General features: G+C 37.2%; 2 protein-coding genes across 2 annotated transcripts in view; both read left to right on the top strand.

Moving 5' to 3' along the window:
• Positions 1–3,920: 3,920 nt before the first annotated feature.
• LOC123519954 (putative ferric-chelate reductase 1) lies at positions 3,921–11,521 on the top strand. Its single transcript, XM_045281705.1, has 5 exons — positions 3,921–4,057; positions 6,882–7,084; positions 7,883–8,013; positions 9,326–9,414; positions 11,174–11,521. Exons 1-5 carry the CDS (start codon positions 4,050–4,052, stop codon positions 11,226–11,228), a joined length of 486 nt encoding a protein of 161 aa, XP_045137640.1. The 5' UTR covers positions 3,921–4,049; the 3' UTR covers positions 11,229–11,521.
• Positions 11,522–11,661: 140 nt separating this feature from the next.
• LOC123519953 (putative ferric-chelate reductase 1 homolog) overlaps positions 11,662–15,690 on the top strand; it is a 29,222-nt gene continuing 25,193 nt past the window's right edge. Inside the window, exon 1 of the mRNA XM_045281701.1 lies at positions 11,662–11,743. The gene's annotated coding sequence lies outside the window, so the exon portion shown is untranslated. The remainder of the gene's footprint in view (positions 11,744–15,690) is intronic.

The raw sequence follows: 15,690 nt of genomic DNA, 5'->3' as shown, positions 1-15,690 counted from the left end.
AGCGAGGAGGCAGGAGGAGGGGAGGCATGCAGTTAGCAATATCACAAGAGCAGCTGGCATGAAAATAGCGATAGAATACAGCAAGAGATACATCATTCCGGCAGTGAGAAAGAGGTTAAAGAGAATCAATTAGAGGAGAGGAACTGATGAGACGTAAAGCTTTTGATTACACCATATCTAATAACACTGCGTGAGTGCACATGGAACCATACCACACATGAGAGGACTACTTGTTACATGAGTGGATAAGGCCTTTGTACAGAGTTAGCAGTTGAGGGGGTGAGAAAAACTGGCGGAGATGCCTTAGAACGCCTAACTTCATAGAAGCTGTTTTAGTAAGAGATGAAATGTGAAGTTTCCTGTTATAAGTAAAGGGTAGACCGAGGATATTCAGTGCAGAAGAAGGAGACAGTCAAGTACCACTGAAGAAGAGAGGAATATTTGTTTGGATGGTCGTGTCGAGTTGATAAATGGAGGAATTGAGTTTTTGAGGCATTGAACACTGCCAAGTTTTCTTTGTCCTATTCAAAAATTTTAGAATGATCAAAGGTCGAGCTTTCTGTGGCGTCCCTGCTGGATCTGTTAACTACTTGAAGGGCTGGTCGTCTCTGAAAAGACTTGCAAATGTTTAAGGTGGTATCATCAATGTAGGAGTGGATATGCCAAAAAGTTTGGTTTCGAAGATCACTGATGGATAATAGGAAGATAGTGGGTGACAGGATAAAATCCCGAAGAACGCCACTGTTTATAGATTTAGAACAGTGGGCGTCTACCACAGCAACAATAGAATGATTGGAGAGGAAACTTGAGATAAAGTTGCAGAGAAAAGGATAGAAAACATAGGAAGGTAGTTTTGAGATCAAAGCTTTGTGCCATACTCTATTAAAATTTTTTGACATGTCTAAGACATCAGTAGAAGATTCACCAAAACCTCTAAAAATAGAATGACCAAAACTCAGTAAGGAAAGCCAGATCACCGGGAGAGCGGCCTTGCCGGAAGCCATACTGACCATCAGATAAAGTATTGTAAAGGCCGGACATCTACGGATAAACTGTATGATGCGATATCGCGGAACATGCCTTTCAAAATCGAGCTTCGCATCAAACTTCGCATCGCTTATAACCATACGAACAACTGCGACAGTAACAACAACCACAACAACAACAGCAGCAGCAGGAGCGGTTCAGTGTGGTTGGCCCCTTGTTTATCTTCTCCCTAGCACTCCCTGCACTAAGCAAAGAGACGCCCAGTGGTTTTCCCAGATAAAAAGGCCATGGCTTCGGAAAACGCTTTGGCTTGGCGACAAGGTGAAACATGTGATCATACGTAATACGACTCTCTCTCTCTCTCTCTCTCTGTTATTCATTTCCCTTTTCATGTGGTGCATTCTTTTGTTTTGTTTTTCTCTCGCCTGTAATTGCCAATCTGAGTACTGCTGTGTTCTCCTTCTGTTTCCCCTTTCTTTTCAATTGTTGCTGTCAGTAACTGCCTACTTCATGCCCCAGAACAGTGCTCTTGATTGCCTACTACCTTACTTGTACCATCATCTTATAAACCGTGTCAAGTTCATGGTAGTGTGTGTGTGTGTGTGTGTGTGTGTGTGTGTGTGTTGGAAAATGTTTCCTTACACCCATCCGCACCCACCCACTCACACACACATACACACACACACACACCAGAGAGAGAGAGAGAGAGAGAGAGAGAGAGAGAGAGAGAGAGAGAGAGAGAGAGAGAGAGAGAAAGAATCATCCCATATGTGGTGTAATAATTCTTTTGTCTTATAACGTTCAATGACTCACTCCAGTCGCTCATTTGTCTCATCACACACACACACACACACACACACACACACACACACACACACACACACACACACACACACATTCAGCTGCATATAGTCTTCCCATTAGGTATAGTTATACCAAGAAGCGATTTCTTTCTTCTCTTATCTACATTGTCTTGTGTCACATGATCACATCCTGCTTTGATGTCACACGGTGTGTAATGGTACTGTACATATGTATATACTGTTCACATTTCTTGTTAATCTGACCTATGATACATCCTGTCAAGCCTTATCGCTTTCCTATATTCTTCTGTGCGTCACTGGTATGAAGAATTGTCACATGAGCGTAGTGTGGTTGACGCTTTGTGTTGTAACATTTATGTACATTATTTTTCTTCCTTTTTCAAATTGTTTGTCTATATTGTGTATCTGTGTAACAATAGAAATCCCCGGGGACGCGTGTAGCAATATAAATTTTGGTATAATTCTTGAGTGTTTTCTTTTTCTTCTTCTTTTTTCTGTCAATGAGGATGACTTACACTTCTCAATCAAGCAAACCAGTGGACTAAAAAAGGAAACTGACAGCTTCCTGAATTTCGTTATCAAACTTCATATCAAAAAGGAAGAAATACATGATATAGCAGGGGAAATTAAACATTCAGGTAGCGACAAGGATGATTCGTTAAAATAAATAAACTCTATTGTTCTGAGTCACTTGTTCGATTAAACCTTTCCGCCTTCGCTGCGTGCTTTCCCAATAGTCCCAGGAAGCCAAAGGGGGCGTGGCGTCATGTGCTATGCTGGTGCACCATTACTGGACTGCAAATTTAGTAACTATGGTTTTTGTTGTTGTTTTCACGAGGTTGCTGATAATGAATTATTAGTTCACCGTATGAGAGAGAGAGAGAGAGAGAGAGAGAGAGAGAGAGAGGGTAATAAAACAGATTATGATTTTTCATGGTTTCTTTTGTACTGTGTCACCATAACTTAACATACAGAATGAAACGTGTCCGTGAGCAGACTATGAGAATCCACACTATTTGAAAGTGGCACATTTTTTTTTAATATTCTTTTGTTTTTTTCTGGCACACCTACTTGGAAGGCGTTTTAAATTTATCAGCTCGTAATCTTGACTACTCGTTACTAGACTCAATGAAAGGCGCATGTGTGTTTTCAAGCGATTCTGGTGAAAGATGGACAAGGATTCCTGATCTTTTGATAGGGAAACACCTACAAGAAGCCGACTGATAATCTCTGTGGCTCTGAAAATTATTTTAATGAGAGAATAAAGCATTGCAAAATAGGTAATAACCATTCTTTCTATCTTTGTGTCTGGCGCTTCCTCTCCTCACTTCATCTTGGTGACACAGAGATTGAACATTTGTTTATGAATGTTGCAAGTTGTTACTGGAGTAGCTCTAAGGGAATTTTACAGAGTATAAAGCAAAAATACAATGACTAAAATGTTTGAATTATTCCTTCACTTTTTATGAATCAATTCATCTTATTCTTTTCACTTCCTTTTTGTTTCTTACTTTCTTTATTTAATCACTGTTTTCTTCCATTCATCTATTTTGTTGTGTCTATTTATCTTTTGTTTATATTTCTTTGGCTATTTATTGACTAAATCATTTACTCAATTATCTATCATTCATTTACCTTTTTATTAATTTATTTGTTCTATTTGTCAATGTATCTATTCACCTGTTTATTAATCTATTTGTTCATTCCTTTATATACTTTTGGTGTCAGTAATGTTTTCATTATAAAACTCTGAACTCGCACCACATCTAGAGCAGTATTCAGAAACGCTTTGTTTTCTCACCACGAGTATCTTCACAGGCCACAGAAACGAGTTCTCAAGAGGATTTTCTTGTTAATAATGTAAACATCGTGCTAATCTATCACTGGAATTATGAAAGCACGCTTAAAAATACATAATTTTTATGATCTCAGCTATAGCTTTTAAACGTAGTGGAGGCTGTAGCGATGATGTGTTTTGGAATATGTTCATTATTATAAAATAAACTAAGCAATTAAAGCGTTAAACTTACTGCTCTTTAAAAACACATTTATTATTCATATTTCATAGGTAGAAGCACCATACTAATGTGCTTGGCGCAGTAAGGTCTAAAACAAATACAATATCTGGTAACTACCACCACCTTGAAGGCTGCTTGTATATAAAGCGGTGTTTCGTATTCAGAGCACTCACTTCGTGGTTAAACAAATTGAGCGTATTCTCTTCCACAAACCACAACAATGAACAGGTCAGTATTTAGACTCTTGTGTAGTTGAAGTACTAGTGTTAAGACCATTGTGACACTGATGTACTGAGTCGAGCTCATTGCTTTCATGGAAGTACTGTTAAGGCGTTGGGACAATTAAGCGCAACACACACACACACACACACACACACACACACACACTCGAGAGGGCCGGGTTCGAATCTCGGCGCGGCGAGGCAAATGGGCAAGCCTCTTAATGTGTAGCCCCTGTTCACCTAGCAGTAAATAGGTACGGGATGTAACTCGAGAGGTTGTGGCCTCGCTTTCCCGGTGTGTGGAGTGTGTTGTGGTCTCAGTCCTATCCGAAGATCGGTCTATGAGCTCTGAGCTCGCTCCGTAATAGGGAAGACTGGCTGGGTGACCAGCAGACGACCGTGGTGAATTATACACACACACACACACACACACACACACACACACACACACACAGCTAAGATATAAATAGAAACACAAACACTGATAAACCAAGATAACTAGACACCATATTCCACTAAGCAACCACAGTACCCCCTATCCAACAATTTTATCCATCACCCGCGTCACTACCACACAAAAAACCCTAAGTGAGATATCACACACACACACACACACACACACACACACACACACACACACACACAGACGTCTTGGTTGCCACCTTGCACTTTAAATGAAACAATTTTATTTCAGTCTCTTAATTTGATCACTTAAAAATTTTCTAATTCATCAAGTAGGATATGATTTTGGTTGTGTAAAACTTACATAACGTTACGTAGTGAAATATCTTGAATATGACATCCAGCGTATGGGACCACTTAATGATCACGTACCAGAGTACCAGAGGAGTTGTGTGGCTCCAGACAAATGCATCCCATATATATGTAACGTATTTTCATAGCGACACTAAATCAAAATTATCTATACTCATCATATACTTAACTTTAATTCCAATTTATTGATAATTTCCTTTACCAGCGCAGTGAATAGTTGATTGATTAGTGTCGCCCACTGGGATGCCTTATAGCGACTATATCTCGCTGACCTCAAGAAGTTTATTTCTAGTATTAGATTTCTTTCATTTCCTTCACATATGTGTATCCATGGTTTCATGAATTCATACATAATTTCCAAAGTTTTTACAGACTTGATATATATATATATATATATATATATATATATATATATATATATATATATATATATATATATATATATATATATATATATATATATATATATACAGTATATCAAAAGCCATGTATGGTAGTTTAGTGTATGAGACTTTTTTTTTTTTTACACAGCTTAACTAATTCCATTGATGTGGTTACCTCTTCAATAAATTATCCTAGGAATGTGCTTTTTCTTTCTATTAGGGTTTTTTAACATTATTATAAGCTTCTAATTTGTTTACCATGACAGAATGAACTATCCTGTTCTGTCCACTTCTTTAAAGCAAGAGTTAACCGGTATCTTCATTCATTCATCCCTTTCTCTGGTTATCCCTGGAACTTCCTGCTTGTTTCTGTATATCCATCTTCCTATGAACTAATCTCATTTAAGAGGCAGGCTTCAAGACATTTATTTAATTCTTTGGCTAACTCTTAGACCTACTCTTTTTCTGTTGCCTTTTACCAATTTTCTCCACTCACATCAAGAGAAAAAAAATTTCCTCTACTTTTTTTTTGTCACTTATTTTTTTTTGTATTTTACTTCTTGTGAATCAATGTTACTGCAGCACTTTTTTCTACGTTCTCAATTCGTAGCAGTTTGCAAACGTGTGGGCATTGCAAGCTAGTTTAGCTTGTGCTTCACAAATACACCGAGAGGGACAATAGAAACAACGAAATATTTGTAAGGTAAACTTACATGAAAATATATTTGTTGAGTTTTACAGTGAAACTGTAGGAAATCAATAGTAGCCACCTATAATTACGATCATAAGGAATACACATGAATATCAGGAATATATATATATATATATATATATATATATATATATATATATATATATATATATATATATATATATATATATATATATATATATATATGACAATATTCACGAATGGAATATTTAGGGATGAGCAAAGAAACTCAGAGTGGTGAGCTGATCAGTAAGAATCGACTACTTGTGGCTTAACGCTGAGATTTAGTCATATTGTTACAGACAATATTAGCAGCAATGCGTAGCAATCTTTATCACTTTTCAGTTTTCATATCTGTAAGTCAATATCTTGAGTCCCTCTTATAAGTTATCATTAATCGCACACTTACGAAGCCTTAACTTGCACCCTGCTGGTTTAACCATCCTGCTGAGAAACAGTTTCCCGGACACAGCCTTACTGTTTCCTTCTCAAACACCGCCCCATCTCTTTCTTATTTTCATTCCTTAACATCTCACTGCCACTGGCCTCACCTCGCTTCCCTCTTTCTCTCTCTCTTATTCAATTCTTTTTTTCTTATCACTTCTTAAAATTCTTCCATGATTTCTCTAGTCTTGTTGATAACTTAAGGTCCGCTTATCTTAGCTATAATCACCTAGTCTTCTGCTAGTAGCTTACATTATGCACGAAAGACCCTTAAGTATCAATAAGTGAAGCTTACAGTTAGTCAATAAATGCCAACAAAATAGACATGTGGAAGAGTGACTGGTGAGGAACAATGCAGCGTCGCGATGACTCGGTGCTACAACAGGCAGATGTGACGGACGTGGAGGTCAATGGTCACTATTCCTGTTCTGTAAACAAATCACACCATTTCTTTCTGCTCAGATTTATTTTTCTTTTTTTTATTTATCTTATTTTTTATTTGTTTTGTCCCCTTACAGGCTGATGATCGTGTGCGGCGTGGCGACCCTCTTTGTGATGGGGATCACCGCTCATCCTAGGGGCGCTCCCTCCTCGGTGTGTGACGACCCTTTCATGGAGCCTATATACCACAGGGATCATCTAAATGCTACGCCATACAACAACACGGATGAGTACACCCTACAGTCTGCACCAATTGAGGGCAGACCTGGCATTGTTAGAGGTGAGTCAAGGGTTGCCAGAGTTTAGCAAGGTAATGGTGATTAAGGTTTGGCTGTTCTTTTTCACAAAGGCCCAGATTAGAACAAGTGGTAAAAGTAGTGGTAATATTTGAATGCATCTGTAAAACATGAAAATAGTACAAATTGTAGTGAGTAATATAAACTCACTCTCATGTACTTTATATACTTATATCTCAGAGGTGGGCGCGTTACTGGATATCGGTAGTCCTGTACCGCTCCTCCGGACCTCGAAACGCAGATAGACCGTACCTGTATACTTCCGTGACTAAATTTTTTTCCCTCGGTCCGGTACCGCACTTCCGCACCTCCGGTACCGTACCCAAAACTATTAAAGCGCGCCAGAAGAATCTAGTCCGCACCTCAAAAAATAAAACAAAATACGTCAATAATACATCAGAGCTCCATATATATATATATATATATATATATATATATATATATATATATATATATATATATATATATATATATATATATATATATATATATATATATATATATATATATATATATATGTCATTCGATGACATTGTATGATTTTTTAAAGGATCTTTTTTCCCTCTCTCTTCTTAACAAAAATAAAATACAAATCAATATGATGGTAGTAGGAGGGTGGCTTGGGTTCCAGATTTTTGGATTAGAGGTTGCGAGTGCAAAGACGTTGGGAACCACTGTGCTAGAAGTAGAATGTGCTTTATTTTCCTTTTCACTCGAAGTGTATTGGTCTCTATTCTCACAGTAGTTTTGTTGTATTACTTATCTGTTGATTTCTCTTCCAGTGACTCTGACCGGTCCCCGCTTCAAGGGCTTCGTGGTGCGGGCCTCCACAACCGGAGGAGAGATTAATCAAGGACAGTTCATCATAGATGAGGATAGCGATTTCCATGCACTGCACTGCTCCAACAACACGGTATGTGGTGCACAGGGTGTGGTGGTGTCGATAGTAGAACATCGATAGTAGAATCATACATTTGTGTGTGTGTGTGTGTGTGTGTGTGTGTAATTCACCACGGCCATCTGCTGGTCACCCAGCCAGTCTTCCCCATTACGGAGCGAACTCAGAGCTCATAGACCGATCTTCGGGTAGGAATGAGACCACAACACGCTCCACACACCGGGAAAGCGAGGCCACAACCCCTCGAGTTACATCCCGTACCTATTTACTGCTAGGTGAACAAGGGCTACACATTAAGAGGCTTGCCCATTTGCCTCGCCGCGCCGGGACTCGAACCCGGCCCTCTCGAATGTGAGTCGAGCGTGCTAACCACTACACTGTGTGTGTGTGTGTGTGTGTGTCCTAATTATTAAGTGAAGTTTGAGGCGCTGTTTGTGTTTATCACAATAGTACAGTACTCTACGGTTAACAATTGCTCATCATTTGTAGCAATTTTGACGGTACCGTCTTTTGTTGATTAGTGTTGCATAACAATACACTATAATGTTTCTTTTGTCCAACGTTAAGTAACTCCAAAAAGTCTCAGTCGCTGATGGAAGCCGGCGAAAGAATACAAAGTCTCGAGAAAGAAAGGCCAATCATAACATTCGTGTTCCATACCTGCACTACCCATGACTTGCCGCGCACCAGCAAGAAAACGAAGTTATATAAACTTTCGACTGTGATCAAATAGGAGAGAATGGAGTGTTTGCGACTCAAACACCATCCACCGGCAGGCGACCTGTGCCAGTGGACAGCAGATTTACTCAATGCCAAAAATGTTCAGTGAAAACAAGCACCGTTAGGTCACTCTCCTCTCTGGTGCTTGAGTTTGTGAACATCGTTTGAAGTTGTAAATGTTTGGCCTACTTCTGTCTGTATTGCTTGCAATGATAGCACACACACACACACACACACACACACACACACACACACACACACACACACACACACACACACACATCTATGCAGTGAATATCTTCGTGAAGCTCCAAAACAGCTTAATTAATAAAACGAAATGTATCTAATTCCAAGTTTCTTTTGCAATGTATAAGTGAAACTTCAAATCAATTTCGTGAGTGTGAATAAATTTTCAACATAAGATAAGAAGACTGAAAATTATATCAATTTAAGGAATTTTCCTTTTTTAAATAGTATTGTTTATGATGAAGCAGCCTGCAAGAGCTGATTAAATCCGCGGTAAAGGATGTACTGCAATAGCCTAAAAATTGTGGATTTGCTTGTATGAAAGTAAGAAGGTGACGCATATTTCTTTATATTCTGGCAGGACATCGCGGTGACTCATAGCAGCCCAGAGTTCAAGGATTCTGTCCAGCTGTTGTTGAGAGACAACAATAACGGCAGCTACGTATTCCAGTGAGTTTATCCACAAAACGTGATGTGATTACTCTTGCTTCATGTCTGTTGCTTCTATGTACACAGGTGTTTTAAAAAAATATGTAGGAGGAGGCAGTATTCACTAGCAAAAACAATCATTTACTCCTAGCGATGTCTATAACACTATTTCTGGTCTTATATATCATATTAAGTCTAATTTTCAATCTGTAGAACACCACCTCTCCTTTATTAAACCTCATCTTCTTTTCCTAACTGAAACATAGGAGTTTGAAGCTAATGACAAGAGACCCTTTTCTTTTCCCTCCTGTTTTCTCTCTCTATCCTCATTTCAGTTCCAAAGCTGAATGTTGTCTCTACGTGCACAACCGTGCACTTGATTTGCTCTTGTGCCCGAGCCCTTGAATCTTCCGAGTTTTCCACCATCTGGCGACTTCAGACTCATTCTCTAACTAAATTTATTTGTGCTGTATATCTCTCACCTAATTCCTCTGACAAAAATAAATTCTTTGACTTAATTTCCAAAGTGGAGCACATTCTGTCTCATTACTTTTGCGAAGATCTTTATTCATGGAGACTTCATTGTTCACAGCAGTTTTGCTTTCCTTTCCCTTTACTGACCAGCCTGGTGAACAAGCCTTCAACTTTGCTATCCTCCATGAGCTAGAACAAGTGGTGCAACACTACTCGTATTCCTGACCGTCTTAGAAATACGTCCAACATTCTTGATTTTTTCCTAACCTCTATACCTTCTCATTTTGCTGTTACCAGCAAATCGTTCACACCTTTCACCCTGTCTGCTTCTGTATTTCCATCTGCCTATGACCTGATTTAATTTAAGAGGGAGGTTTCAAGATATTTATCCTGTTCCTTTGGCTAACTCATTCAGATCTGCTCGGGAACTGGCTTTTAAGTGGGCCTTTTGTTTAATCATTTTTGTTGCCCTTGGCTAGATTTCTTCCTTTGTATGTATAAGATAAATCTGTTGATTGATTTTTGTTATGTATGTGAGATTTGTAGTAGTAGTAATAGTAGTAGTAGTAGTAACATTTGAAACAGTTGAAACATTTATTCATAGCAATAGTTAACAAGATATCTTTAGTATAAATATTTTGAATACAAATAGTTAAACTAATGCTAGCTTATATTAAGCATCGCTTTTTTAGGCACAAATCATATAGTTCAAGATAATAACACACTAGGTCAACAGAAGATAATATTACCAATAATACTACGTGGATATACCATATGCACGTACCTATGCACATACATACATATACCGATTCACATGCATATACTGTATATACTCGTATATATATATATATATATATATATATATATATATATATATATATATATATATATATATATATATATATAAACAAATATCAGCTATAATGAAGTGTGGCTATACTCTATGTGTATATATAAATATACATGCACATACATACACATACTCATTCAGTAAATATAGATAAAGAAACATCAGCTACAATGATATTTGGACATATTATATGCACATGTATACACATACTTATTCAGTACACTTACATAAACATATATAAGCTACAATGTTATGTGGACATAATATATGCATATATATACAGTAGTAGTAGTAGAAGTAGTAGTAGTAGTAGTAGTAGTAGTAGTAGTAGTAGTAGTAGTAGTAGTAGTAGTTTCTTTTCGCAATATTACTTTCCTTACGTTAACAAGTCGTGATAACTATTAGCATGCCTATCTCCTCTCACTGTTGCCCCACTAATCCATAGCGCCTCCGCAGAGCCACGGTGGTGCCGACTATCGAAACCTACTACATCAACATCTTTGAAAGTTGAGTCAGCTGGATGACCGCTTCGTGCCACCTACACCTGGAACTAACTTGTATTTGATCACTTCAAAGCAGTACATACTTATAGATGCCATAAAGTCTGTGTCATTATGGCCTGTATTTTGAGGTTGAGGTGTTAGCAGGAAAATTCTGATTACATCATTTATTGAGTGTAATTGTGATTTTTTTTTATTGTATTAATTTATTAGTGCCTTGATTTACTGTAGAAATTAGAAACCTCCCAACTGTGTCCATAATGTTGTTTTAATTACAATGCTGAAATATATGTTTTAAGTGAAATACACTTGTGGTTATTGTCTTTGGTTGAACATTAAGATTGAATTCTTTTTTTCAAGAAACTGTTTAGGAATTTAAACATCAGCTGGTTGAAATACAATATCTGGTAACTACCACCACCTTGAAGGCTGCTTGTATATAACGCGGTGCTTCGTATTCAGAGCACTCACTTCGTAGTTAAACAAGTTGAGTGTATTCTCTTCCACAAACCACAACAATGAACAGGTCAGTATTTAGACTCTTGTGTAGTTGAAGTACTAGTGTTAAGACCATTGTGACACTGATGTACTGAGTCGAGCTCATTGCTTTCAAGGAAGTACTGTTAAGGCGTTGGGACAATTGTTATCGACGTGGGAGTGTTGATGTCATCGCTGTCATCAAAGTAGTAGAGTTAGGACCATTACTATTTTCCAAGTTATAGATAGAACATTGAGTTATCAAAATAGTAACTCAAAATTAATTTTCGAATTTATATTTTATTCATAAACTTCATTAAGAAAATCAAACATGAAACTTTCGAATGGTCGTTAGTAAGGCGGAGTATACATACTGTTTCGTAAACCTTGTGTCGTGTCGCAAGAAACTCCCCACACACACACACACACACACACACACACACACACGTCTTTATTCCAATCTTGAACTTCCAAATAAAACAACTTTATTTCAATGTCTTTGTTCATTTTAAGATTTTCTGATTCACCAAGTAGAATATGATACATAACATTACGTAGTGAAATATTATCTTGAATATGACATCCTTCGTATGCACCACTTAATGATCACGTCTCTCTCTCGAACTTCGAAGTACCCGTAGAGTTGCGTGGTTCCAAACCTATGTAACGTAATCATAGCGACACTAAATAAAAAATTATCTATACTCATCATATACTCAACTGAATAAATACTTTAATTCATTTAGTTTTAACCAGATAGCTAACTTTTTATTACTAGATTTTTTCTTCCGGATTTTAGGAGACTGACAATGTCGTATGCACGTGAATAACTATAGTTAAATTTAATTCAGATGGAATAATTTTCTGCTTCACGTTGTTTGCCTTAACCGGCTACATTATTATCATGAACGTATTCCATATTATTTAAACCATTCAAACCATCCTTGGCTCTCTGCTTGTATAATTCCATTGCATGGTAAGTCTCCCAGACTTTCCCCACTCAACTATATGCTGACTACCACAAACTCACAAACCACGCCATCCTACCACAGCTGTTCTGTCCTCTTCGTCACATACCGTGTCTGGTCGCCCTTCTTTGTATCATACCCAGATTGCCCTTCTGTTACTCTTTTCGTTATGATCTTTTCTGCCAATGTCCAAAAATTTTTCATTCCTCTTCTTTTTTTCAGGAATGGTCTTCTTAGCTCTCTAAGTTAATCCATATATATATATATATATATATATATATATATATATATATATATATATATATATATATATATATATATATATATATATATATATATATATATATTTATTTATTTATTTATTTATTTATTTGTTTATTTATATTTATTTATTTATTGATTTTTTTTTTTCTACTTTTGGTATTTTGGAGTTTTGTTTCGTGACTTTCATAAGACTACGATCTACACGTACACGTTAGAATTGGTATACTGTAATGATTATCAACCTTCCTCTCTTTAATAGTGGAGGATTACTTTTCATAACAGTCTTTCTATACTAAAAACGCCTCAACCTATTCATGTCTTTATCTTGTTATATTTTGTCATGATATAATCTTAAAGTTTTTTTATTTTTATTTATTTTTTGAGTAGTTCCATAATGACAATAATTTGGAATCATGGTCCAGCACGTCATCATTGCACATTACTTTTGTTTCATGCTCACCGGACCTACTTGAACTTTTATTTTCCAAGTGTATTTGCAAAGTTGTCTGCGGTAATTCATTCGCAGATTTGTCTATCAGAATGATACTATAATTATATAAAATTTTATTTATTTAAATGTTTTCGTCAATATCAACTTAATTCTTCTATTCCGATTTCTTGATAACTTTCTTTGTCAACGCAGTGAACATTGAAGTAAATCAGCCTCACCCTGTGGGACACAGTGGTATTTTCTCACTGAGCTCATGAAGCTTCGTAGTGGCAGGTGCCTTTCAGTTCCTTCACATATTTTGTGTGTCCATAATTTCATGAATTCATACATAATTTTTAAGATTTTTAAACAGTCGATATTATTACTCCCGAGTTCTTCTGTCTATGACTTCCTAACACTCAGGGTTCGTGTACTGCAATACCGTCACGCATAACAATCCGTGGAGAACAAGGAGGCTGAACAGGGGAAGGTGTTTTGTGACGGCATGCCACCGCGCTATTGGTCCGATACTGCCCTTACTTACTCCTTTTACATCCAAAACATTATCAACCACCCATTGAAAATAATCAAGAACGCCCGAGTTACGCTCCTTATTTTCCATCTTATGTCTATGTTTCTAGGCCGTCTACCTTGTACTCTGTCTTACAAGACTTTTGATATAGTCATGGCATACCGTGCCACGAAAATTTAAACGATAAATCATACATACAAAAGAGATAATACAGTGTTTTCAGCTTCGGTGGATATGGGCTAGAGGTGGGAAGCTGTCTGGGGTAAACGTATATGGCTGGACCAGACCATGTAGACATGAACATAATAGATGTAGACATGTAAAAATACTGTACATATGCATATAGATAAATGATAGATAAACTGTATATCAGATGAAAGTTGGTCTGAAGGTTGATTTTTTCTTGGTAAACCAATTACTTAACTCAGATTATCTCAAATACTTAATTCTCTCTCTCTCTCTCTCTCTCTCTCTCTCTCTCTCTCTCTCTCTCTCTCTCTCTCTCTCTACCAGAATTTCTCTCGGAAACGTCCTGGTGTATTACTCTCAATATTGTAGGTATGTGGTATTAATACCATATACCTACAATATTCTCAAACTTTAAATGGGTGAGTTGCCGAGCTTGCTTGAATGCTGAAGCTTCGGCTACTAATCTGAGTATCTAGTGGGCCATTTTTGGTAAGCAGAACTGGCGCTGTGAGATGATAATAAGAATGCGTGATAATAATGTGGGATAATGATAATAATGCTTGAACATGACATATTTAGGAAACTATAGTGTGGTTTATATAAGTAAAATCACCAGTTCCTTCTTTGTTTTTTTTCTCTAGTATGGAAAAAGAAAGCGGCAAATTCTTATTGTTTAAGACAAGAAAGGCCAATGTTTTGTTTGTGTGTGCCGATCATAAGCTACGACCACAGTCTCATACATTCCCCTGACTGGATTCACTTAATTATTTATTTATCTATTTTTGTTTTTGTATAGTAGGATAGTCATATGCCGTCTTCTCCAGTCTAACCTCCTAGGTGGAGAAGGATACGCTGGGTAGATCTTGTGAAGTTTAATTCCTTGTGCAATAGAACTGGATACAACAGCAAGAAGTCCAACACTGCCTCTGCTCTTACTAGACTTCTCAAAACTCACTGTTCTTACTTACCGACTGACTGACAGACTAACTCTTGTTGGCGCAATATCTCTTTTTAGCCAGCATCTGTTACCTCTTGATAATTCTACAACATTACAGATTCCCTTTGATCATCTTTGTCACATAACATAGAGCAACAGTTCTACCATACACAATGCAAGATTAACCATACCGATGAATGTAAAGGAGGGTTCACACGTGCCAATTTGCGACTGAAATTACAAGTCGCTAAAAGTATCGATTACCTCCTTCTAGTCGAAATATGTCACACATAGCGACTGGAAAGTATCGACTAGTTGGCGCCTTGGCAGGAAATGAATATAAACAAACAGGTACTCGCCAAGATGTCTTCCTCCAGTGACAATGCTGATGATTTAAATTGTGTTACTTATCAAATTGATAATTTTCAAAGAAATAACTTTGTAATTTGTAACTACCGAAAAGGGTGAGTTATGTCTACAATAGGTCCCCACCAGAGGGTACACTAACCTAACCAATCATTTGTAATCTCCCAATGAACGGCTTTCACCCACCATGGATGCTTCCATAGTTATCATTAATTTCCAACATGGTTGTTTATATGAGGTTGTAAAGAATGGGAGGTATTGTTACATCAATTAATTGATGAGTTGATAACCGGTAAGGCTCTGTCCTACA

This window comes from Portunus trituberculatus, chromosome 46 (assembly GCF_017591435.1).
Source record: "Portunus trituberculatus isolate SZX2019 chromosome 46, ASM1759143v1, whole genome shotgun sequence".
Classification (NCBI taxonomy): domain Eukaryota; kingdom Metazoa; phylum Arthropoda; class Malacostraca; order Decapoda; family Portunidae; genus Portunus; species Portunus trituberculatus.
Note: the sequence above shows the minus strand (reverse complement) of the source record. Positions and strands in the feature narration are given on the sequence as shown.